General features: G+C 41.0%; 2 protein-coding genes across 2 annotated transcripts; one reads left to right on the top strand and one right to left on the bottom strand.

The window, feature by feature from the left end:
- Window positions 1-3,225: 3,225 nt before the first annotated feature.
- On the top strand, window positions 3,226-17,310 carry cdcp1b (CUB domain containing protein 1b). Its single transcript, XM_053675148.1, has 9 exons — window positions 3,226-3,481; window positions 6,769-6,984; window positions 8,046-8,390; window positions 10,253-10,618; window positions 13,247-13,444; window positions 14,255-14,635; window positions 14,710-15,063; window positions 15,177-15,264; window positions 16,184-17,310. The coding sequence occupies exons 1-9, from the start codon at window positions 3,430-3,432 to the stop codon at window positions 16,722-16,724; spliced, it is 2,541 nt and encodes an 846-aa protein (XP_053531123.1). The 5' UTR covers window positions 3,226-3,429; the 3' UTR covers window positions 16,725-17,310.
- A 210-nt stretch (window positions 17,311-17,520) lies between these two features.
- Window positions 17,521-26,151, bottom strand: exosc7 (exosome component 7). Its single transcript, NM_001201191.1, is given in 8 exon segments — window positions 17,521-17,697; window positions 17,877-18,032; window positions 19,993-20,116; window positions 20,932-21,002; window positions 24,629-24,794; window positions 25,091-25,185; window positions 25,767-25,868; window positions 26,079-26,151. Coding segments are annotated over 8 exon segments (876 nt in total). The 5' UTR covers window positions 26,136-26,151; the 3' UTR covers window positions 17,521-17,592.
- Window positions 26,152-27,216: the final 1,065 nt, after the last annotated feature.

The following is a 27,216-nucleotide window of genomic DNA, read 5'->3' as shown; positions in this document are numbered from 1 at the left end:
TGGGAAGGGTGTGAGCAGTTTCAGAAATAGTCATTCATGGGGTTACTCAATGATTCTTCACTTCCTGAGCTTTACTTGGAACACGATATGATAGTGAATCACTGCATGTATAGGTTTCTATAGAGCCTTTAAGGATTCAGCCACAGAACAAACAAGGAGCTGTTAAAGGCTTGTAATGTTATGTTTGGAAACTACATTATATGTAATGTATTGTTTTTTTGTATTGTTAATGTATTGTTGTAATGTAATTGTTTATTCATCAAAAACGCAGATCTGGATATGTTACTACAAGGACAAAGGTTACATCTGCTACAACAAAAAGTGTTTAGGTCATCCCTCTTGGCAGGGAAGTCTTAACGGTTCTCTGGAGATTCCTACAACAACCTGATTATCAGAAAGAGATCCAAACTACACCCCCTTTAGGAAGCGTAGAACCTTTAAGGCTAAACACTGACAGACGTAGCTGCCATCTTATAAAATTCACTGCAGATGCTCATGACAGGTGACAAATTCATGACGTCATACAATTTCATAAACCGCATAGCTAGCTCAAGAGAATATGGGGAAAACTACTCTTTTGACCAGAAATGAAAAATCAGATGTCTTTCCTCTTGATGTCTTTCCTTCCTGGTGACCACACATAAGATATATCTGCAAAATAAAAAAGAACAAAAATTTCAGGCAAAATAAAGTTTGCTCTTCACCATCACAGCCATCTGTGACATACATGAATCCATTTTCTTTCAACACTTCAAATACTTAGCAGCGTGGAGACTCACCGGCTGCATCAGGAGCTGTATATATCAGTATAGATCATATTTTAATCGTTTTTTTATGGAGATGCCAATGATCCTGACCCTTTCTGCTCTCCAGACCTGCCTGATCCATCCTGATGCCCTACGTCTGGATGGAGCTTTCAACAACTGGAGGCTACAGCCTGGAGATTGCTGAGGATGGTACCGCTTGAAGTACCATGGAAATGGTTTTAGACCTCAATTCCACATGGACGTTCTCGCTGTGGTTGCTGGGATTCTGGTTGCTGCAATGGCCTTGGGACTGCAATTACCACATACAGTTTTACACTCAGGTCTCCTTTAGTGAACAGTGGACTAGTACAACAAAGACTTTGTATAAAAACCATAATGAACTTTCTTTTACTTTCACACTATCTGTTGTTCCCCAGATGAGGACGGGTTCCCTTCTGAGTCTAGTTCCTCTCAAGGTTTCTTCCTCATATCATCTTAGGGAGTTTTTCCTCGCCACCGGCTCGCACAATAGAGATAAATTCACACACTTAAAATCTCTATCCTGTGTTTATATGTTTCTGTAAAGCTGCTTTGAGACAATGTCCATTGTTAAAAGTGCTATACAAATAAAACTGAATCGAATTGATTTGAACTATATACTGTCATACTGTCGCTGACATGATTCCAAAATGATGTAAACAATTATGTCTTCCCCTGGGGGGGGGAAACCTGAAAACTCATACTGTACTCATACTGTACATGATCACAATGTGCCACACTGTAAATAATAATAATAATAATAATAGAAACCAAACACATCATAGTGTGCTTTTCCCCTACTTTTTGTGTTTACAGATCAACCAGAAACACTGAGTCTACTGCTTAAACATTTTAGGCATTTTAAATTGTTTGGGTTTGTCGTTTTTATTTCAGCGCTGCCTTGGGATGAGTGGGGTGTGAATGTGTGAATGTGTGTGTGTGTGTGAGTGAGAGAGAGAGAGAGAGAGAGAGAGAGAGAGAGAGAGAGAGAGAGAGAGAGAGAGAGAGAGAGAGAGAAGCAGACGAAAGTAAGAGAGAAAAAGAAAAATGAAATGCAGTTGTTTTAAGTTGTTTGGATTAGAAAATACTTCCACATAAACTGCTCATTAATGTCACACAGATGTGTATAATAATAATAATAATACCACATTTGACTGTAGCCATATCAATGGCCCTTGTGGATCCAGAAAGAATTTGCCTTGGATATTTGTGTTGGTTATTAAAGAATTAACAAGGAACAAGGACATAATACCATACTTTTTAAGAGACGTTAAACCTCAAATATAGATGAATGAAGACGTTTCCTGTTGTAGTGAATCCCACAATAAACTGAAATGAGATCTAGTGGCAACTGGCACACTTCCTCATTTCAACTAATCGGATTATTAATGAGGCGTTTGCTGATGAGGCTGTGCTGCCCTCGTGTGGTCACCTGCCACCACAGCACAGTACTTTCCCAGAAGAAATATTGTGGTTCTTTGTTACGATTATTTCGTATGATCAAACTGACTCTAAACTATAGGTGTAGTCAATATTTATGTCCCCATCTATTCCTATCTCAACATAAACAGTGTGTGGAGAGAGAGAGAGAGAGAGAGAGAGAGAGAGAGAGAGAGAGAGATTTATGTTGGAATTCGATTTCAATGCATTCGAGCTGCAGTGTGTGGGGAAAAAACATGGACGCTTCAATGTTCATCTTTTGTTTCCAACAAGCTAGCCAGCTAACCGTGATGAGTGATGTATATTTACCTCCTCAAAACAGTGAACTGTAGACAGTGTTATAGATTTAACACATGAACATGTCTGTGTGTTGATTGATCTAAAGCAAATACCCATGTAAAGGTAAAGATGTGCGACAGTGTTTAATGTTCAGACTGTGAGCCGCCATGTTGGTGTGACGTCACCTGCTGAACTCGGGGTTGAGAAGACCATCCGAGTTCTCGTGGCGGAATTCCGAGTTTTCTTTAGACTTTCCTATTCGGAAATGACAAATCACCTGAATGCAACAATAGAGACGATCATGTGAAACCGGATATATCTGATTTACATTAGTTTGGTTGTTGTTGTTAGGTGGCCTGTACAGACCCACGGGGTTATTTCATTGCGTTCACAGGAATGTGCTCGGGCATGTGGAGACAGTGAAAGAATCCAAGTTTAGGAACTGAATGTCAGCACACAAAGCAGTCCGGTAACCATCACCTGTTGCATTCTGGGGGATTGAGCAGTCTTAAGTGTGCGCGTGAAAAGCACATTAAATAAATAAAATAGTCTCTTTGGTGAGCAAATTAAAAGAGTCGGACGTTATTTCTGACACGACTTCTCAACCCGTCAGTGGTTTAAGATGGGAGTTGGTTGTCACGTTCTCAAGTTTTGCGCTTCAACTCGCCCGTCCACGTCAAGTTCGGGCAGGTAGCAGGTACACGCCCAGCCAGGTGTGTCAACCCGGAAGTGGAGCCGCAGCTCAGCTCCAAGGGCTACCGAATAACCCATTACAATAACGTGCATTTAACCGACATGTTAAGGAGAGCCGAGAAGTCTTGAAGACAAGTGGAATATTGTCCTCCTTTTTATTCTCTCTCTCTCTCTCTCTCTCTCTCTCTCTCTCTCTCTCTCTCTCTCTCTCGGATGGTGGATTAAAAACAAAATGAGTTGGCTGCTGTTTGGACTGCTCCTGGCTCTGACTGCAGAGAGTTCAGGTGAGAATCTAACAGCTCTAACCAACTCTCAGTCCAGGTCCAGGTCATGGGCTTTCAGGTGTGCTGGGGTTTTAACTAGTAGCCTTGAAAAGTGCCAGTTTTAATAGGCTGTAGAGGGATTAAAACATGATGGAGAGGCAATAGCAGCACACAGGACACCTTCTTATTCTTCACACATTGTTTTAATTAAGTGTTTCTTGAGCCAAAAGATCCCCACACCGGTGGATGTTCAGGTCGATTCCCTTAGATCGTAGAGATTTAATGATGGGGCTTGCAGAGAGAAATGAACATGCAATGGTCAAAAACGATCGATATTATACACCTTACTGCAACCAGCTACACAGTGTAGACACACTATGTGCAACACGTTCAGACAGTCATGCATTGTGCATTGTGCATTGAGTTGGATAATGATCCTGACGCATCACTGCGCTGACGGCAGTGGTGGTGCAGTGGTGTGAGTGGGTCACACACGGTAATGATGCTGGGATTTATAACCACTGCTGGGGTGAGAAGTCACGCAAGTACAAACATCCAGCCAGCAGGAGCCTTGTGATCAGAAACTGACCACTGAAGGGCTCGGGGGAGAATGTAACGCTCAGTACGTATGGGAAAACAATAGTGTGTAATAGTCTCTAACTGTACAGCCACAAGCTGCATTATAAGGCAGGTGTAATATATAATAAAATGTTCACTAAGGGAATACACACTGCTTAAAAAGACAAGCGTCGCTATCCCTTCCCATTATACACTGTCCATGACTTCAGAAACAAGTGGGTTACAGTGAGTACAGTAACTGCACCTGTGTGGTAGGGATACCTGAGAAAATGGCCAGTAGTGTACTGTAGGTACGATGTACTAACTACATCCAGAATTAATGAAATAAATGTGTTTTTGTGTGTATGTATTTATAAATAAATGTGTTCGAATGTGTTCTGATGCTGCGTATGTCATTCATACGCATGGGATTAGTTTTACATCAGGAAGTCGTCAAACCGGAATACCCGTAACCGCAGCGGTGCGGGAACAACAAAGAGTTGTACTATTAAATGTCACGTTGTTGAATTGTTCGGAATGGCTTGTGCCTCTGTAAACATGTCTCGTACTGAAGTACGGCAGGATCAGGGTCTGGTATGTTTGCTGTGCGTTCTCATGATTGGGAAAAGATTGACATATTGGCTTGGAGACATGCTGACCTAGGATGATTAATAAAATAAAATAAAAATAAACACGTTCTATCTGTTCTAGTCAGTTCTATGTTTATTCTTGAGCTGGGATTCAGTATATTTGTCTATATCCAGTTTCAGTCAGTGAAAAAAAATGTTTGTGTATGTATACAGTCGTGAAAAAATAAGTACACCTCATGTAAAAAATGTTTTAACGTATTTAGACAAGCAAACATTTGATCCTTTTTGAAAAGGTGCCTATTAATAAAGTTGATGCACTCTATCAAATGACACATAAAATTGACATTTTGTAGTAATTTTCACAATTTAAATGAACAACAACAAAAAACAAAACAGATCAGTCACGGGGTAAAAGTAAGTACACCCCTACATTTAACACAGCTTCAAATCCATAAAATTATAATCAAGATTGTGTGCCAGTGATTAGAACCTGCTTTGGAGTGCAGGTGGAACCGGTCTTATTTATACCCCTCTCATATCCAGTGTCTGATGTTCCCTTTGTTATTGAGGTGTGTGGTGTCATCATGCCATGATCTAAAGAGATCTGTAAGGCCTTCAGATAAAAAGGTCATGGATGCCTATGAGTCTGGCAAGGGATTTAAAAAGATCTCCAAATGATTTGAAATACATCATTCCACTGTAAGGAAAATCATCTACAAATGGCGCAGATTTCAAATAACTGCCAATTTGTTCAGGACTGGCCATCCCATTAAAATCGGCCCAAGAAGTCTCCAAGATCCCCAAAACTTCCATCACAGGATCTGCTAGAAGGATCTTGCAGCTGTTGGTGTCAAAGTGCCTGCTTCTACAATCAGAAAGGGGAATGGGAGGTGTTCCAGGAAAAAGCCTTTGCAAGACTACAGTTTGCCAATGAGCATATAGGCAATGAGCATATAGGCAAAGACCAGGCCTTGTGGAATAATGTGCTCTGGACTGATGAATCAAAGATAGAGATGTTTGGTCACTGTAACAGCAGACATGTTTTGGTGCAGACCAAAAAGAGCTTTTCAGGAGAAGCACCTCATACCGACTGTGAAGCACGTGGTGGAAATGTTATGGTTTTAAATGTGAGGGAGGCCTCATGTTAGAAGTTACGCTGGGTTCCTTTGTGAGCTCTTGCTCTTAGAGTGATCTTTGTCGGTCTCCACTCCTGGGGACGGGAACAATGGTGTTGAATTTTCTCCATTTGTACACAATCTGTCTGACTGTGGATCGGTGGAGTCCAAACTCTTTAGAGATGGTTTTATGACCTTTTCCAGCCTGATGAGCTTCAACAACTATTTTTCTGAAGAAATAAAACAGGACGCTCACTCACACCTGATCGCCATCTCATTGATCGAAATCACCTGACTCTAATTTCACCTTCAAATGAACTGATAACCCTAGAGGTGCACATACTTTTACTCACAGATATGTAATGTATGTAATATATAGTGTGTGTATATAATATTTACTCTGTCATTACTTTATTTACAGTTATTTTTGGAGAGTCCATCCATTTTCACAAGCTCAAAAGTAATCGGACATTTGACTGATAAGCAGTTTCATGGCCCAGAAGTATACGTGTGTGTGTGTGTGTGTGTGTGTGTGTGTGTGAGAGAGAGAGAGAGAGAGAGAGAGAGAGAGAGAGAATGAATCTATGTTGCCCTTTCGAAGTTTGTTCAGAATGTCTTGCATTATACTGAAAGTCTAAATGTGTGCACCATCACTTATGCAATATTTATGCAATCAATATCTCTCAAGCCTAGACTTGTGAGGAAACCTATTACTCTGGAGACATGGAATACCAGCAATAGCGTAAGCTAATTCTTCTGGTAATAAAGTTCTTAAATAAAGAAAGTTCTTTCTTTTTCATCAAAGTTCAGACTAATTCCAGATAAAACCATTTTCCAGAAGCACATTTGATGAATTATATATTAACCATCTAGCATCTGTGTATCACTTTATCGCTTGATCACTAGGGAATAGGTGAATCATGTTAACATACAAATTATACAACGATCACCTAATCAGCAGTGGTTTTCAACTCCAGATGGGGTACTTTTAAGATAATCTAATGGAGCATTTCAGCTGAAAATGCACCCCTTTTTGTTGTTCCAGAGGGAAATGCAGTAAGCGTGATCACAGGACGTTACACCAAGGTGATCATAAGCAGACTGAAAGAGGGCCCTAACTGTTCAGTGTGTGTGGGTGAAGGCTCCTCCGAGGATTGTAATACACAAACCATCACCATCAATGAGGCTCAAACCACTCGAGTGAACTTCACCTGCAGCAGACCTCAGGACATCTTCACTATTAATATTTCTAGAAACTTTGGTAAGAGGCAACAAAAGAGCTTGCTAGTTGGTAGTTGTTTCCTGTTTCATTCTGTTTCTTTCATTATTGCATGTGCGTACGCAACGGCTGTACGTTATGGACCTGTACTGTGCACTGAAATCAGTATTTATTCTGTCAGGCGTACTGATATTTACGGTAAGTGGGCTGAGAGCTCCTCGTAATCAGTTTACACTTTTCCTTCGCTACGGGTTCTTGTATACGCATGGTCAGGTCATGCTAATTTAACGATCTGTATTTGTTTCATGCTGATTTGTTTATATCATTGTAGCCACGTAAATATTTTGAGGATGTGGCCATTCACTGCACTACCACTATAGGTGGTGTTCCCCACTTTGCTATCTCATGTCTAAAAACCCGGGGTCTCATTGACCCCTTCTGTACATGCATAGTTTTTTGCATAAGCCGTTTCTGTGCAGAGAATGTGATTCAACAAGTTTTTCTTGTGCACATGCATATGCGGGAGTCCCTAGTGGTAGGAAAGTGTAATTGCAGGTACGTAGATTTGAGGAGCAGGTATTCTTTTCTTTTTCATTCTGATATTCATATCTGCTAATTGAAAGACTGATTTCGGTCAGAACAGGGTGCAGACAGATGACACAGACGAAACGTAAAGAACATTATTGTCTTTTCCGGCAGCGGAAAAGAAATTGGGACATGAGATTGTTTATGGCTACATGTGTGCAATCGTATTTATTTAAAATTTATACGACCACTCGTAAAAGTGCCAAATAAACCATTTTTGTTTTAGTCTACGTCCTGCAACAGTATCTCTATTTCACTGTCAATTAAGTTCATCAACTTAGACCTTTTGACATGCTCCATGCTGTCTGTAAGTAAGGAGTGGCTAAAGGTAAAGTTAAAGGAGAGTTGTTCTTTATGCATAATGAGTGTGGCTGTGCAAGGGCAGAGCAATTTAGTATGTGTAGGGTTTAACCTCCATCGTGTACAGCTGTGCGTATGCACGTGTACTGCGTATGCAGTTTCACATATTTGACACATTTCTTCATCAGCTTACACTGAGTTTATTTTGTTCCTCGTAGATTGTTCAAAGAAGTGCAATGATCCCATACAAGCAGACTGGCCCTTCTTCCAAGATTTCAACAGAATCTTTACATGGGAAATGAGAGTCTCGGCAATCACCAAGTCATATCAGCTAGAGTTTCCAGCTCCAGGAATGAGACAGATCCAGTCATTAGAACAATGTCCTGACAAACACACTTACTCACTCTTGATGTATGTACGGGCAGGACCTGTAAACCTTGGCACGTTCTGTCAAAATGGTGCAATCTCTCGCATCCAGGTTCCTTGGAGAGGGCGCATAACTCTGGAGGTTCCCGGAGAAACAACCCTGAGCTCATATTCCTTCAAGTACACTGAGGCTAATGGTAAGGAACAACAGTCCACTTATTCACTCGCACTTAGTGACCACTTCATCCTGGTCAGGGTCGCAGTGAATCCGAAGTCTATCCCGGGAACGCTGCGTGTGAGTTGATAATGGATAACGTTTTAGTTTGAATATTCACAGCACAGTGGACTCTTTAAAGAGTTATGGTCAATGGTAGTTTATTTATTTATTCATTTACTCTGCATAAGATATGGACGGTGGTGTGAAGAAGTATTTGCCCCCACCCTGACTTCTGTTTTTGTGTATCTCTCATAATAAATAGTTTTAGATCTTCAAACAAAATACAACATAAACCAGAGGCAACCTGAGTAAACACACAATACAGTTTTTATTTATTTATATTTTTATTGAAGCAAAAAAAGTTATCCAACACCTATCACCCATGTGAAAAACTAATTGCCCCCTTAAACTTCAAATCTGGTTGTGCCACCTTTAGCAGCAATAACTGCATCCAAACGCTTCCGATAACTGGAGATCAGTCTTTCACTTACTTCTGGGACTAGGTCTTACTCCTACGTCTTGCTGCGTAATCCAGTTGCACTTGAGTTTCATCTTACAGACTGAAGACCGGACATTCTCCTTTAGGATTTTTTGGTAGAGAGCAGAATTCATGTTTCCTTCAATTACTGCAGGTTGCCCAGTCTCTGAAGCAGCAAAGCATCCCCACACCATCACACTTCCTCCACCATGCTTGACCGTAGGTATGATGATGTTTTTGTGGAATTCTGTGTTTGGTTTACTCCAGATGTAACGGGACACCTGTCTTCCAAACAGTTCCACTTTTGACTCCTCAGTCAACAGAACATTCTCCCAAAAGGTTTGAGGATCATCAGGGTGTGTTTTGGCAAAATTCAGACGAGCGTTAATGTTCTTCCGGGTTATCAGTGGTTTTCACCTCACAGCTCTTCCATGGATGCCATTTTCCCCCAGTGTCTTTCTGATAGTGGAGTCATGAACAGTGACCTTTTTGATGCAAGAGAGGCCTGTAGGTCCTTTGATGTTGTCCTTGGTTCTTTTGTGACTTCCTGGATGATTCGTTGCTGTGCTCTTGGAGGAATTGTGGAAGGGAGGTTCTGGTAAGGGTCACTACTGTACCGAGTATTTCCATTTGGAGATAACGGCTCTCGCTGTAGTTCTTTGGAGTCCCAGAGCCTTTGAAATAGCTTTGTAACCCTTCCTAGACTGATGTATTTCAATCACCTTCTTCCTCATCGTTTCTGGAATTTCATTCAGCTTTGGCATAGTGTGTTACCGGGTAAGATCTTTTAACCAACCTCATACTGTTGTAAAAGTTCTATTTAAGTGTTGATTTGATTGAACAGGGTTTGCAGTAATCAGGCCTGGTTGTGTCTAGTTCAGCTGAACCCCATTATGAATGCAGTTTCATAAATTTGGGGAATTAGTAACTAATAAACAAATACATATTCACACAGGCCCAGTGGGTACTGGATAACTTTTTTTTTTGCCCAACAATGAATAACATTATCATTTAAAAACTGTATTGTGTGTTTACTCAGATTGCCTTTGTTTTATATTAGATTTTGTTTTAATTTCTGAAACTATTTAGTATGAGATATACACAAAAACAGAAGAAATTAGGATGGGGCAAATACTTTTCCACAGCACTGTAACTGTATGGTTAGGTTTACTTGATTTTTAATATGTATACATACATATGTGTATACACGTGTATAAATACACGTTTGCCTAATCAAGAAATCTCACAAACCATTGGGTTGTCAACATGGACAGCAGATGATGATGATGATGATGATGATTTAATGAATAAAAATGAATCAACATTGTATCCAAATGTTCGATATGATCATCTCTTTTCTGTAGGTTCACTGTTAACTGTAGATGCCGTCCTACCTCGTGGCCAAACAGACACAGACTTCTTCAGTGCCAATGGCATCCCTATTGACTATAGAATGATGTGGAACTTTGTTTTACCACCCAAGCATAACTTCACAGTCCGTTTCCTGAAATACAACGAACCAGAATGCCAAAGCAACGCAGTTAAAGTAAAGTACCAGCAGGCCGACACGGCTCCAGTTGAAAAAACACTGACGGAAGAGCAACCTGCTAATTATCAGGGAAACTTCAGCTTGCTTCTGACAAATTGTAATGTCAAGAGTGTTGGGGTTCCCAGTGTTCCTGGGCTCTTGCTCAACTTTAGGCTCTCTGTGTCTAGGAGTGGAGTTCCAGGTAGGAACATTTTTCATATGTGAATACAAATTTACTTGTGAAAATGGATTGAATTAGTCAGAATGAATGTGCCCTAGTGGCATCATATTTAACAGGCATGATATTTGGGTTGTGTGTGTGTGTGTGTGTGTAATTAATATATATATATTACCCAAATTATTGGGTATTATTATACATTATTATACAACCCAAATTCCAAAAAAGTTGGGACGCTGTGTAAAATGTAAATAAAAATCGAATGCAATGATTTGCAAATCTCATAAACCCATATGTTCTTCACAGTAGAACATAGAAAGCATATCACATATCATCAAACTGAGTAAATGTACCATTTTAAGGGGGGGGGGGGGGGAAGGTCATTTTGAATTTAATGGCCCAACACGTCTCAAAAAAGTTGAGACGGGGGCAACAAAACAACATTACAGCGCCAAAAAATGAGTTATAGATGAACACTTCCTGCACACCAGTTCAGTAAATGAGCATCAGTGCCGTTGTTTTTTCCTAGCTGGGTATGGACAGGATTTCACCCTCCTATTGAACCAATATAGACTATAAGTATAGTCATATTATGTGTTGTAGTGCAATACCTTAAATATGTACTATATACACAAATCAACTGCTAGTGGAAGTGAAGGAGACAAACTACTAAGCAGAAAGAATAGTTCATTTCTTCATAAAATTCTATGTTTATTGTTCCAATAAATATGAGTATTTATGGTTTGAAAACTAAAATGAAGTATTATGTGAGAGCAGTAATGTAAACATCAGTGGAATTATTTAGAAGATATACAAACAGTTGAGGTACTTTTTTTTAAACATTAAAAAAAATGCTCTAGTGTGTTTAATGTTTGACTTTGAATACAAAGTTCTTTAGTATTTTGCTGGTCGGCTCCGCATGCGCGAATTCAAAGTGTCCGACGGTCTCGACCGGTGCTTACTATGTAAATCTGCAGGTTCCGGAATACTAAGAGGGTAGCGATCTGGCAGGTCAGGAGGCACGAGAAAGATCACGGTCCTCAAACTTACAGACATGTGAAAGTGCTTCCAGTAACCAATGATATTCAGTGCTGATAGGTAGGCCTGTGTAATTGATCACACTGGAACAGCGACGCTATAGCGTAACAAAACTTAATAGCAGTGAGTATTCTCAGTACAAAGGGAAACATGTATGGATTGCACAATCAGTTCATGTGCCGTCACCTCGGTTCACTACAAAGCACATTTGCCCAAAGCACTTTGAAAACAAAGCTACGTTTCATACAGTAAGTGTACGCACGATAAACATTACACAACATAATCAGGAAAAAAACGTCTTACCGAAGACTAAATATTCCACAAAGCTGTCATGTCTGTGTCTTCCTCCTCTTCCCTGTGTCTCTTACGTATCCATGAGCACACAAATGGCTTGAGATTGAAGTTTGTAAGCAGTGGACCCACGATGTTCAAGACATCAGAGACGAGATGGTGGGGATGTGAAGGGATTCACGCTGCAAGCTGCAAACCTTTATTTTCAGAGAAACCCTGCACGTGCTCCACTTGAAATCAGTGTGGTGTTCACAGTAGCCATCAAGTGCCTCAGTCCTTCTGGAACTTTGTGTATTTGAGTCTGTGTATTTCCTAAAAGCCCGAATGACTGTATGAGGGCTGTTAACTGTATTTAATTCCAGGAGGCAGTCAATCTCAATTTCAAAGCCATGCGCAGGTGGACGACATTTAGCCAGAAACACCTCCAGAACTCATTATCTATGAACACAGTTCTCCGTGCCATCCACAAATGCTGGTTAAACCTCTATCGTGCAAAGAAGAAGCCGTATGTGAACATGCTCCAGAAACGTCGCTGTCTTCTCGGGGACAAAGCTCATTTAAAATGGACCGAGGCAAAGTGGAAAACTGTTCTGTGGTCAGACGGATCCAAATTTGAAATTCGTTTTTGGAAACCATGGATGCTGTGTCGTCTAAACTAAAGACGACTAAAGAGGAGAGGGACTGTCTGGGTTTTTATCAGCACTCAGTTCAAAAGTCTGCATCTCTGATGATGTGGGGGCGCAGTAGTGCCTATGGAATGGGCAGCTTACACATCTGGAAAGGCACCATCACTGCTGAAAGGTATATACAGGTTTTAGAGCAACATACTGTATTGCTTCCATCCAGATTCCATCCCATCTTTATTTCTGAGAGACTCTGCCTCACTAAGATGCTCTTTTTATACCCAATCATCTTACTGACCTGCTGCCATTGAACCTAATTAGTTGCAAAATCTTCCTCCAGCAATTTCTTTTCAGCAACACTTACTTTTCCAGCCTGTTGTTGCCTCTGTCCCAACATTTTTTTTGTTGTGGCCATGAAATTCAAAATGACCCTATTTTTTCCTTAAAATGGCACATTTCCTCAGTTTAACCATTTGATATGATTTCTATGTTCTATTGTGAATAATATGCGTGTTTATGAGATTTGCAAATTTCATTACATTTTACACAGTGTCCCAACTGGGAATTAGGGTTGTTGAATATTGTTGGTGTGTGTGTTTGTGTTGCTCATGTAATATGTGAATTAGAGGTTAAATGCAGTGTTTTACCTGTGCATGGGGCATGTGGTTATTGCAAGTTGGTGTGATTTTGTGCTGTTCAGATCTCTGCACAGTGGATCTTCGGAGTGATGAAGGGCTAAGTCTTCAAATAGAGAAGAAGAATCTGGACACGTTCTGTGAGATGCATATGGATAAAGTGCTGCAGGAGAAGATCGTAGTTCCAGCAGGCTCCAAAGTCAATCTGTCGTTCTTGGACTGCCCTAAGGACGATCTTATTCTCACAGCCACGAAGACCATTGGTAACCATTTAATATCCTCTTATTTGGTTTCATCAGTGAGTGAAAGTCTTTGTTTACAGTCCGTAGTTAAGCCAGAAAATGGGATCTGTTTAAAGGTATCACGCTCCTAGTTTATTTTCTCATTTTAACCTGCTATATTTGTAATATTAATAAACAATATTTTACTAAATATTAATAAACAATATGTTTACTTAATCTTCCAAATTAGAAAAAAAGTCTGTATATTTAAACGATGGATAGATAGCTCATCTTGCATAAAAACTTATATCGTAAAAAAGCTGCTTTAACATTTCACTTGTAAATTGTTTGTACGAGCGTTTACACAAGCAGTTTGTGTTCATTCATGAAAATCCTGTCATTTCAGAACATATCCTGCTCATGCTCCTGAGTGTGTGTGTGTGTGTGTGAGAATGTACGCATAACAAGACTAACTAACGTAAACCTCGCCTTATTGACTTCAAATCATATCATTTGCATGGATTACTGGACTCTTCTGACTGGAATAATGTATACTGTCGAGTTTAAATGTATTATTGATTGACAATGTCTAGAAGATGCCCATCTCCACAGCGTCTTCTAGAAGAGCTCCGGAGTCTCTTTTTAAAAACACGTCCTCATGCTAGTTCACTAGGTCAGGGACTAAGAGTACCATCAAGCTAAAACCTTGTATTTCAACATACTTTAACTTGAATGAACATTTTGTGAAAGCTAGTTGATTGGTATTAATGCTATTCAAAAGATGTTATTAATATGATTTTAGGGTTTTGATCTTGCCTCACGTTGACATTTTTACCTTTCATCCTCTTTCAGCGTGCCGGAGTTTGTCCTTGTGTCCAGTAGCTGGGACTCTCCTCACCATCCCGATTTTAAGCTCCTGCCTGCCCCCCTCCCTTAGCCAGGTCATGTGGGTCTTGAATGGTCCTGAGCAAGGCACTGTGGAGCTGAGATCACCTCAGGGCAGCCTGTATCAGTCAGTACCCGGAGTGCAGGAGTGTGAGGGCCTGCTGTCTACACTAGTCTCTGCAGACAATGGCGTCAATATTGGCCGTTTCTGCTCTGCTAGCCAAGGCATCATTCAGAGAGTTCAGATCTCCTCCAATGTCACAGTTACTGCCACTGCAGATGGGAATAAGGACCTAAGACAAGAGAAGGCACCTGTCCTCAACGTGTCCTTTAGTTCAGAGATCACAGGTAGGCTTGAGCTCGCTGATCGCTTGGTACGATCTTATTAACTGTCATTATAACGCCTCGCTCTTTTCCCTCAGAGACCTTGATCTACACAGTCTCTCCACTAATCTCAACCCCTGCACTCCTCGTGACGCCCAACTGGCCTGGGGCGATGAAACCGGACTCCACCTTGTCATGGATCGTAAATGTTCCAGAGGAGTACAGTGCTCAGTTGTGCTTCATCAACATCAGCTTGCCACGCTGCAGTGCGAATCACGCTGAAGTTAGCATTCAGGAGCTGGACTCGAATGTGGAGCTGGGCTTCAGGGAGGACAAGCCACTGGTTCTTGAACACAACATTATGAGGAGTTTCTACCTCAACATGTCCAACTGCGAACCTGATGAAGGCAAATTTGCCGTTCTCAGCAAGATCTCCTTGCAGAAGATACCCAGTAAGTTGTTTTTTCCTTTATAATTAAAATGTTCCTATCTTACGTGAATCTCTAATTTGTGAACAGCTGGTGGGTATTAACACTGGCATTAACACTGTTTATTTATCTTGTAGGCAAACTGCTGGGCATCGTTTTGGGTGTGGTTGGCACACTGTTGGCAGTCTTTATCATCGTTCTTATTGTAGTTTGTGTGGTAGTAAGGTAATTCATTCTGTCCTATACATTTTTATTGTGTATTCTTACTGGTGTACATTTCTACAATATTGATGTAAAGCAACATTTGTGGGCGGCTGTGGATCAGGTGGTAGAGCGGGTTGTCCGCTAATCGTATGGTTGGTGGTTCAATTCCTGGCCGAATGTCATTGAGCAAGACCCTGAACCCCAAATTGCTCCCGATGGCAAACTACCACCTTGCATGGCAGCTCTGCTACCATTGGTGTGTGTGTGAATGAGACACAGTGTAAAGCGCTTTGGAACCACTAAAGTTTAAAAAAAATGCTATATAAGTGCAGATTTACCAACACTGGACTTCACTTATCAATCTTTTTGGAAATTTTGGCTAAAAAAATTGGCCAATTTTCTTCGTACTCGTATGTTGTTGAATGCCAAACACCCGTAGATTACCGGGTGTTTGCATGGCATGGCTCATTTGCGTTTGGTGAAAACTCACAAAACTCTATATAAAAGGCACATCGCACACCGCTGAAATGACAAGTAAACAGCAAAAAAAACCTATTTCCCAGTGACCCACAGCCAAAATACATCTGTGTGTGTGTGTGTGTGTGTGATTAAAATCCACCCAAATGTGACTGTGTAACCTGTATATAAAAGTACAGTAACTCGTCTCGATTTATGATTTGAAGCCGATCAGTTGAGGTTTACATTATCGAGTCTTCTACACACGAGATTTTCATGAATACCAAATTCTTGCTTAAATCCTCCTACGAACGATTTACGAAGAAATGTCCGAATACACGATTGTGTGTTAAGGCGTATGGACTAAAATGTTATGTTCTCTGTACCGAATTGGTTATGCCACATCTTATTGCGCCTATGTCACTTGAGCTGTGTTTGTACAGAGTTAAACCTGAATAATATCTGACTTCTGTCTTACTAACAGAAAAAAGAAGCGGCAAATGAACAGCAGGTCCTCCATTTACATTCCCAAAGGGAACGCTTTTCTTCCTGGTGACGCGAGTTTCCCAAAATCACGAGCCAACAACGAGTCCCACGTGTACACCTGCATTGATGATACCATGGTGTATGGCCATCTTCTGGAGCAGGACGGGAGTGGTCCTGGCCATTTTAATGGCCACCAAGTGGATAGTTATCACGTGTTCGCCGGCCCCATGGACAAGAGGGTTATGGATACTGGATACGAGCAGAATGTGGAGCGAGAACCTGACAAGGATAAGTATCGTCCCTTCCTGGCTCCATCCGAAACCTTTATCCCTTCCAGGCCTCGGACTCCACTGGGTCCTTCAAACTCAATGGACTATCAGGACCCCAGGATGGTGGATAATGTACTGTATACATTCAAAACCCTGGGCGACCCAACTCCAATCCGCCTCTCTGCTGCAGAACCAGCGCTTTTGCCAGAGCCTGAGGCCGAGTCTTTCTCAGAGTCTGAGCTTGACCCAGAATATGAGGAGGCCATGTAGTGCACAGTGGAAAAATGAACCATGTGACTCAAAGGTTGGAAGTTCTGCTCTAGGATCTGGTAGTACATTTAATTTCTGCTGGGAAGCTATGAACGAGGGCTCTCCAGCTGCTCAGGAGCTCGTGAAGGTTATAAACGCAAGCAGCATATGCCTGCCTGTACTGAACTCCAACAGCGCCATCAGTCAAGTGTGTGTGCGTGTGTATACACGCGCACACAGTGTTCTCTATGCCTATTTTTATAGACGTTTCACAGAGAAACTAAGCAGAACCGTCTGCTTCTGTAAATCCTCAATGTTTTTATTTGTCTGTCTATTTTTTTTCTTCTTCTTCCAAATCCAGTCTACTGACAAAGTCTTAAGGACGCTTAACTTGCTTGTTCATGAATTCTGCTCTGGGAATGAGGAACTTGAGCACTCTGTGAACGTTTTTATTTTATTTGGTGTCTGCTACTTCTGCTGAAAGACTTCACCTGAAGAATATCGAATAATGTGGATTCAGGTGTACAAATGTAGACGTATTCTGAAATATTTTAAAAGTTGTATACTTTCACATTTTTTAAATAATAAATTTTAATCCTTAAAAACAGATGCGTCACATTTTCCCCCTATTATTCTTTGTCCCCCATTAAACTGTGAACTAATTGATATTGTGTCTACGCATTAAACCCCCCCCCCCCCCCCCCCCCCCAGAACCTACTGTCAAAGAACTAGAATACACAGCCACTGTTTCGTTCAGCAGTGGTCAGCAAAAATGTTTTGCTCAGCATGAAGCGGAAGAGCAGGAACATCAACCACCTTTTTAAAAATTGGAAAAACAAATATTTATTCAAGATTGGAAAACAGAACTAATACAAGTTAAAGAAAAATGCTATGCTAGGAAGCCCACTTTAGTTCTCTCTCTTCCAAGATTCTCTTCTTTTTGCAGCAGCTCCATCAGAGGTACGTGAAGCATCTTCCCCACTCGCTTTCCTGTCTAATCTCACACACACACACACACACACACACACACACGAGTAGTGATTGGCATGAATTTGATTAAGGATTTGTCAAATGAAACAGATAAATGACACTAATGAGAAATGTGATGTATTTATGAAGATCATCCTCTCTCTCAGCATATATTTGAGTGTCCATCGTGTAGAATTTGCCCACCTCTGTCATTTCAAAGATACTGTCCGGGTCCAGACTGCCTCCTCCGAGCTTCCGTACACAAGTCACTGTTCCTTTGTGGGTGACTGAAATCAACAGACTGGCCACGGAGCAGGATTTCTCCTGCAAGGTTGCGTCCACTACGTGCCTGTGGCCAATCTGTTGCGCACACACACACACACACACACACACCACAGGGTTTAGGTGGCTACGCAGGTAAGTTTGAGTTTAGTTTAAGCAAACTCTTGTTATTTGGTCTCGACAACGTGGATTGGTTTTTAGCGGCTTTCATCGTCATGGGAACTTACACTACACGGCTAACCTGCTCGGGAGCAGGTTTTATTCTGGGTCAGAGAACTCGAATCCAAATTGGACCAATCAGCTGTGAGCAAAGTGATCTAAACCTGATGCGTCGAAGCGAACTCTTTAGTGTTTTGTTGTGATGGATTCAGCGCTTGTGGAGAATCCTGTGGAGCTCAAATAATAAGAAGGGCACGCCGAAGGAAGAGAACTTTTAAGGACAGACACAATCCCCTGGGTTTTCCAGATGACCACCTGTACGAAAGATTTTGGGCAGACGGGAGAGTTTATCTCTGCCAGGTTCTCGAGCTTCACGTTAAAAAACCTGAGCCGCGCTCTTACTGTACCGTGTTGCTTTCCGGTTCGTTTGTGAGTGATCCATTTCATGCGGTGGCATTATTCCTGTCATAAAATATTTTCACAAATTGATATTTATTTGATTAATATTTAAATCAAATAATTTACATTTATATGACGTGAAATCTGTTGGGGTTATCGGTTTATTCTCATTGTGAGCTTATAAAAGTAAACTTGCGCATTTACACAATCAGCAGTGTTCCCGAGCTTTGGCAGCTGCAACCGTGGAGCTTTTTTTTGCGGTTTGTGTAGGTTTAAATTCCTCGGATTTTTCCGGAGGTATGCACACCTGCTCCAAACCCCCCCACCATATTGAACAATATTGGCTGTTTACCGTAAACGTCAGACTTATGTGCACACTGAACCTGGGTTCACTGAAAAAGTTGATAACCTGTTAGACATTTAATTAACCCAGGTTGGATTTGTTTGGTTTTGTCAGCTCAAAATGTGCTCTGCAACTCTCTTCTGGAGTACCTCCTGCTCTGCTCCGCTCACACCTGATTGAGCTCATCACCAAATGAACAACTTGGTGTGCGATGCTGAAATCCATTATATTCAGAACCTCTGATACGGAAAAGTGCAACGCCGCGGTCATCCAACTCAGAATTCCAAGTTGGGAACCTAACCAGGGTACTCTGATCAGAATAACATGGCGGCGCAGTCAGTCAACGCTTAAACGCCATCATTTTTTTCTTGATAAAACTTGATATGTAGCTTTCGTGCCATGAAAACTTGTTTTAACAGCTTTGTAATTTAAATTTGTAAAACAATTCTGCTGATTTCAGCCCAATTTTACTAACCTAAGACGATTGTGACATAATATTTATACGCAAAGATGGACATTATACATCATTTATCTAGGATTTATTCATTAAATTAATATGTTTATCAAATGCAGAGACTAGCCCTACAAATATGACCTTGCTCTCCGGATCCACGTTTTTCCGAGCTGAAGCACTGGAAGACTTTTAGATCGGAACTCTGGAAAATCGACTCGGACCCTCCGGAGTAGAACGGATTGCAGCAGTAGAGCATGGAATGATGCATCGTGACATGGAAATCAGGCCTTTTAGCTGACTTTGGAGCTCTATTTACAGTTAAAATGATGCCTCAGGTGCTGCTATGGAGCACATGATGCTTAAGATATGGTGAAGCTGTAGTACATTTTGTTTACAAGATTAAACCTCTGTTCGTAGCAATGCACATTGTTTATGATTCAATAATAAATATGAAGTCTTTCCATCGTTAAAATTTTGTTTAAAACATTCAGAGAATCGTGCTGAATCGGATCGTGAAGCCAGTAATGCGAATCGAATCGTATCGTGGCCAGAGTGTATAGTCACACCCCTATAATACACTGAACTGTGTAGGACTGGGAAGGTGTGGTGTCGGCGAATAAACACTGCAGTAATACTGGCGGTAATGAGTAACTGCTAAACAATAGGCGGTGGTCCATGCGTACCTTGCACAAGGTCACGATACAGGGGACGTTTTCCACGTTGAGACGCATGCAGTCATAGGGGTCATCGGACAACTCGATCTCTTTCCCCCCTTCCTCGTCCTCCGATATGTGAACGTTGGGAATCCTGTTTATCCGAAGAAAAAGTGGTTTCATGTCAATTCTGAATGCGAGACAATGCAACGACCTGCAGCTAGGCTTGTTCGAGCAGGCAGATCCAGGGTGGAGTCATTTACCTCGATTACTGATGTTTTCAATCTGATGTAGTGAATATTTCAAACACTGTATGAATACTAAAGTAACACACCATGATTTCTTCATTCAAACTGCATGAAAACATTTAGTCGGTTATTTTCATAAGCTACACGATATTTAAGAGTTGACATCTTATGATATGAAGTGGTGTTGAGACTGGGGATGGGGCATGGAACTGATGCTGTGTGTGTGTGTGTGTGTGTGTATATATATATATATAAATAAATAAAAATTATGCAAAACATCATAACCAGACTCACGTATTCTCATGCACGTGTGTTTTTTTCTAACCGAGAATGTTAACACTACCAAAGATTTCTGGTGTAAATGGTAGTGTTTTTCATGATGAAGGAAAAGATGTTTGAAACGCAGCACATGCTTATGCTTAAAGAAAATAACGCAGGCTGTATGAATAATAATGGTGAATAAAAGTAGAATTGAACCGTGAGGTGGCTAGGCATTCTTGCTCTTGAGGCGCTGATTTATGCTCTAATGCTCTTTCAGGGCTGTGTAAATACTGTCAGGTAAAATGATTTGCAAAGGTTTGATGTTCCAATCTAAAACAACATTACACAGTACAGTGAGAATCTCGACTCCTGATCAGCCGTCACGGCCGTTCATTCAAAACAAGATCAAGCAAATTATCAGATGACGCACAGACATTTTGCATAAAGTGGTGGTGTATACCGTGTGTTGAAAAGCGCGGCTTTGATGGCGATGGACATTGCGTCAAACAGGTTTCCATCACACTGGAGGAGCTGGAAACAGACATATTGGCATGTAAAAGTCATGATTCCAGTGGCACAGCTGCAGTTTATAACGTACATCTCTTTATGGTGGCTGACAAAGCTCACTGCGGCACACTGCAAACGTCACAAAACATCAAATAGGCTGTAAATTCAGTACACGCACACAGCTTTAGAAAAACTCACTACAATGGAAATGTTGTTTAGGGACACTCGGAAGAGATTGACCTATTCGCACTGGACTTTTTCTGACAAAAGTTAGTTGGATTTCTATGCAATATTGACTATACAGTACAGTTAGAGGTGGACCGATTGAGCGGTGCCTGCTAATAACCGATTAATCGACCAACCGTTTTTGAAAGTGATACTGCAACCATAACACTCAAAATAAAATACTGCTGAACTTTAGTACAAAAATAAACAGTACTGACTGTACTATGAAAATGTACTGTAGTTTTGTAAATGAAACACATAATTCAGTAATATGAATATATATTAACTATTAATAAATACTGAGGTAAATAAAGATACAAATCCAAACTGAACCGAAAAGTAACACTCCAAATAACAAATGAAAACAGAAACACCCAAAATGAATCAAAAAACACTTCAAATAACACAACAAACTTAAAAAGCGGTAGTTTTTATTTCGCCTCTAGAGGCCGCTCTGATAGCGGTTATTAACTGCTATGACCCAAGCTATGAATTGCATGCATGTAATATTTCATATGCAGTCAGCTACATCACGTGTGTAAAAACAAAGGTTTTAGTAACTTCTTGAGCTACAATGAGCCCCCAGAACAGCTTTAATGCACAGATTCTACAAGTTTTTGAAGCTGAACACCATCATTCCAAAACATCATCACTCAGATGGTGTTTTGATGATGGTGGGTTGAGATCTGGTGACTCGGGAGTCTCTTTTCTAACCTCTAAGAAGATTGCAGAGAGGTCTACTCCTGGTCTATATACGTAGGTTTGTTCATGTGGACTTACCTCTTCGTGACCGACCACGCAAGCTTTTCAGTCGGGTTCGAATTCGGAGACGCGTTTGATGTTTTTGTCTCGTCTGTAGGAGACGCTGAGGTTTTTTCGAAAGAGAAGTAGTCTCAGGCTAGTCCTCTAAGATTTGAATGTTTATAAGTATAATTCCACCCACTGTTTTATTAGTAGAGCGATACATAAGCACCAGAGAAATTCTCAGTAGCGGATCAGCGCATCAGCTCTCTCAACACCGACGCCACGGCTTCATTCTCAGAGCAATGAGGAGCGAATGAAAACAGTACCGAGCCTCAGCTACACTTCATTACAGGTGACTTCACCCTGTTTTAGGCAAAACACTAAAAAACAAATCTTACATAATTGTTTACTTTTTAGACTGTCCCTTAATGTCTCCTTTAATATTAACACTACTATTTCCTGGGTTGAATGCTGGGGAAACCCCTTCCTTATGCTGTATCTTGGAGGTGGAGACAAAATTTGAAGGGGAAGGGGGAATAGGGGAAGGAGCTCACTAAATCATAGGATGTTCAGGGAAGAGAGGGATAACTAGTGGACTTCTGCTAATAAGTAATGAATTTGCTTAGTGAGTAATTTATTGTGATTACTCAAGTAACAGATTTCTTGAGTTACAGTGAGAAGAGTAACTGCAGGTCTTTTGCAATTGCACCAAGTTAGCAACAACACAAGTAGCTAAGATAATGTTACATGTTTATTTACCTTTGTGTTAGCGACCGAGTAGTTACTGGACATCTTACTAGTAGCTACATGGGTGAAGACAAGCATTTGTTAGCAGAGATTAGCAAGTTCTCCAACCTCAGTTCAGCTCCTGTTTCCCCGAGCATGGATCTTCTCTACTCTATGTTTTGTACTAAATACAGACAGGATTGCCATTTCCTTTACTTTCCCGGTAACACCACTCTCAAATCTCTTTTAAAGTCCTCCGGTTTAAAGTGCTGGCAGCACACTCAAAAATATCCATAATTTATCAGCGATGTAGAGACTGATTTAGTGTTCTTAATCAAAAAGAGATCACTAACCTGGTCAGAAACCAACGCAAAAACCCTGCAACAAGCTACTTGGTTCTAATCTGAACGAAGTATCCATCAAGAATTATATTTAAGAATGGGACTGACATTAGTTCAAACTCTATCCACTTATTATTATGGATGAGCTCTAAAAGACAGGGAGTGCTATTCGGCTTAATGAGCACTGGTTAGTTTCAATGGTAGAATTTAAAAAACACTAGAAGATCTTTATAGCTTAATGTCCTGTCAGTGAAATGATAAATAAATTATGCTAAGCGGTGGTCTAGCCTGCAATGAGCAGACCTGTAAACATACAGTATCTTATAGAAACTCAGAGTGTGTACTGAGAGAGAAATAAATGTTGTGAATGTCAGAAAGTCTCTTAATGCTTAAAACATTGTAGTTAGTGGGCATGTACCAGTTTGTTTTAGGATTAAAACATCAGGGACGCTGAGGTGCTGCCCAAGCAGACACTATAAACTCTTCCATTATAGGTAAATCCTCAGTAAGAATGCGACGGATGTAGAGCTACGTAGGTTTATTACAGCGATTATAAGCTAGACATGTTCATTAACTGACAAGCTAAGACTTTATATTTATGCTGGAATTAACAGATGCTCTTTTAACAGATGACGTTTAGAAACATATTGATATAAGGACTGGAATCCCACCCAAGATTTATTCCCACCTCATTCCCAGGATAGTTTCTGGACCTTGACCAGTAAGAAGTGCTTGGATGGATTGGACTGAATGGATGGATTGAAAGGATGGGATGGATGGATTCGATTGATGGATTCTATTGATAGATTGATGGACTGGATAGACCGAATGGATGGATGGATTTGATAGACTGGATGGATGGATTAGATAGACCTAATGGATGGATGGATTGAATGGATAGACCGAATGGATGGATGGATGGACTGGATAGACCGAATGGATGGATGGATGGATGGACTGGATAGACCGAATGGATGGATGGATGGATGGACTGGATAGACCGAATGGATGGATGGATGGACTGGATAGACCGGATGGATGGATGGATGGACTGGATAGACCGGATGGATGGATGGATGGACTGGATAGACCGGATGGATGGATGGATGGACTGGATAGACCGGATGGATGGATGGATGGACTGGATAGACCAGATGGATGGATGGATTGGATAGACCGGATGGATGGATGGTTGGACTGGATAGACCGGATGGATGGATGGACTGGATAGACCGGATGGATGGATGGATGGACTGGATGGACTGGATAGACCGGATGGATGGATGGATTGGATAGACCAGATGGATGGATGGATGGATGGATGGACGGGATAGACTGAATGGATGGATTGGATGGATGAATGGCTCTCACTCCCCTTCAGTGTGAGTTAAACACACTTCCAATCTTTGTTAGATATTTATTACATATGTACAAATATAAAACCAACTTTTAATGGTACATCAATCTCCCATCACAGATCAGGTCGATCTGAGAATCCTCAACAATCACCATTTCTGCCAAGTGTTTTTTCATTTGCAAGGTGTCTAGGAATTGAGAGTGTATATTCTAACATGTCGGGTCATTTTTATGAAGTGTTGGAGTGTAACTGCTCACCAGCACGTCCACGTACAGAACCCAGCAGTTCTCTCCTGGTCTGATACAGAGGCTGCGCAGGTCCAGACTGTGTCTGTTGTTAAAGACTTTATACAGATTGTTACTCAGCTCCACACCCAGCTCCTCACCCCCACGACCTTCAAACTCGGGTGTGGCGTTTGCTGAGCTGAAACAGAGGGGGGGGGGGGGGGAGTGCGTATATCATACTGGATCATAGAAATGTCTAACGATACTGTAATATCACAGTCTGGTCATACTGCTCAGCCATATAGAGAACATATGCAGGTTTTACCCTCTCCGTGAGATTTGTAGCCAAAATGCCTGCAATATGAAGAACTGCACCTCAACAAATAAAATCTATTTTCAGTACATTTCGGTTTCACTAATACAAGTTTAAACTTAAGCTGCATCTGAAAAGCCAAAGATGATCAGGTGCATCCTGTTCGCTAAATATTTACTTACCAGTCAACAAAGAACTCCAGATAACCCTCATCGGGCACCATGGGCCTCGGCCTCCCGATCTCAGCTTTTATTCCCACTAGAATGTCTGTCTGTCCCTGGAACGATACAGAAACACTTCATCTAACATTCAAAGCCTGGTTTATTACCTACAAACACTCTACAGCTAGCACTTAAAGCTTAAACTCTAATATGAAACCCAGTTGTCATACCCGGTGTTAGTCAGTTCCGTATATATTGGCCTCTTTCCGCCGTGATCTAGCTTTCCCCCTCGAAGGGAAGGTGTTGCTCAGTGTCCATGCAAACGTTTCCACATCGAGCTAAAGCATGAACGGAGTGGGTCCTCAACATAAATACCTGCTTTACGATAGTGCCTAATTGAACACGTAGCTAAATTGACAATCGAGGTCGAGATCTGTTGTGATGCACATGCGCACGTCGAGGAAGGGGAACACCACAGAGGATTACTTTATGGTACTGATGCTTTAGGAAGAGCAAATGAGTGGATGTTTGTTCCAGTTATCCAGTGTGTGTGTGTGTGTGTGTGTGTGTGTGTGTGTTATTATTTAATAAATATGAGACTGAATCAGATGAGCTGTGGTCTGTTTTTTTTGCACATCACAGGTTCTGAGCTTTCGGTCTTGGACACATGGACATCACAGCTAGAGGAGAGGTTTACCAGGCTGACTTTAGCAGATCCATCTGTGTTGGACACCACGTCTGTCTCTATCTCCATATGCCTGTAGTCCTCACATCCACGGCCGTCCACTCTTAAATCATCCTGTCCCAAACCAAACCAAACAGCCAACAGATACACACTCAGGATAAACACTCCACTGAGAAGCAGGACTAGCAGTTAGCTAACTGTACATAATGCGGTAAGATAAACTGATGTATGCTTAAAAAAGGATACATATATAGCATTTATCTGTAGAGCAGGACCTGTAAAAGTAACCTAAATGTGTAGTTAAATAATTGTATATTCACCCACCCGGACTCCATGCATTATATACACTTTCTCCGCTTCGCTAACTTGTATAGTTGCCATGTTTCAAACGCACCTCGGGCTCGGAGGCTGAAAACAAAATGACGTCCTACCAAAGGTATAGTGCACTATATAGTGCGCGCGAGCTAATGTTTTTTCAGACTGTGTAGTACAGTCATATAGGGAATATAGTCTCGTTGAAAATTCAGCCAAGACGTCGAGATAACGTCATCAAAAAGCGCCGAGCAAAGGGATAAACAGGGCGGACTGAGGGAGCACGAGCGCTGTTTGTGTCCGTCCCCTTCCGCGTTCAGAGCCATGTATGAGTTAGAGCAGTATTTTTCAAGGTGGGGGCCGCCAGGGGGCGCCCGGGGGACCTCAACAATTTGGTGTGAAAAATAAATAAATACATGATTTTTTTTTTCAGACAACCGCACACACACATACACAATCATTTCCTAATGTAATGTAATGTAAAGATGTAAGATGTAATTATTAATATAAAAAAAGGGGGATATATTCAGAAGTCTTTATTTTTAATGTGTTTTAAAGTCATCTTGTAAAAGGGGGGCCTCGGTCAAATGATAATGCCATTTGGGGGGCCTTGCCCTGGTAAAGTTTGGGAACCCCTGAGTTAGAGCACACCGCTTTATCTTTACCCAGTGACGTGAAAGAGATTCATCTTAAACTTCTTTATCATTATTTACACCTGTAACATGTTACTAAGTACATTTACAGCTGAATTCACATTCTGCACGAGGAAGAAGTTATTTCTATCCCTCCACATTCCTCTTTAGAGATGAAGCTTCACTTTTCTTCACCATTCTGCAGACTGAGAGATCTAAAGGAAGCAGTTTTCTTGTTCCTGACTAATTAGTCTCTCATGATTTCTTGGAAAACAGAATATTCATTCATGTGGAACAGTTGGCTCTACTCCAAGTTATTTATGTAACGTACATTTATTTGATTTTATTGTACATAATATAAATTCTCATTGAAGTCTGTGCTTTTGATATTTATTGTTGTTTTTGTAATTTGTTGTTTTCATGATTGTTATTGCTGCTGCTGCTGCTATTATTACTCCTTTTTTCTTGTCATCTTTAAAAATGCTCCACTGCACTTGTTCAGTTTATTAGAATAAGAT

The sequence above is a fragment of the Ictalurus punctatus genome, chromosome 24 (assembly GCF_001660625.3).
Source record: "Ictalurus punctatus breed USDA103 chromosome 24, Coco_2.0, whole genome shotgun sequence".
NCBI lineage: Eukaryota > Metazoa > Chordata > Actinopteri > Siluriformes > Ictaluridae > Ictalurus > Ictalurus punctatus.
This window is presented reverse-complemented; position numbering and strand designations above follow the sequence as displayed.

Coding starts and splice junctions, on each gene's coding strand:
- cdcp1b (XM_053675148.1), top strand. CDS start 3,430: ATGAGTTGGCTGCTGTTTGGACTGCTCCTGGCTCTGACTGCAGAGAGT. Junction 3,482..6,768: donor TCTGACTGCAGAGAGTTCAG/GTGAGAATCTAA, acceptor TTGTTGTTCCAG/AGGGAAATGCAGTAAGCGTG. Junction 8,391..10,252: donor CAAGTACACTGAGGCTAATG/GTAAGGAACAAC, acceptor TCTTTTCTGTAG/GTTCACTGTTAACTGTAGAT.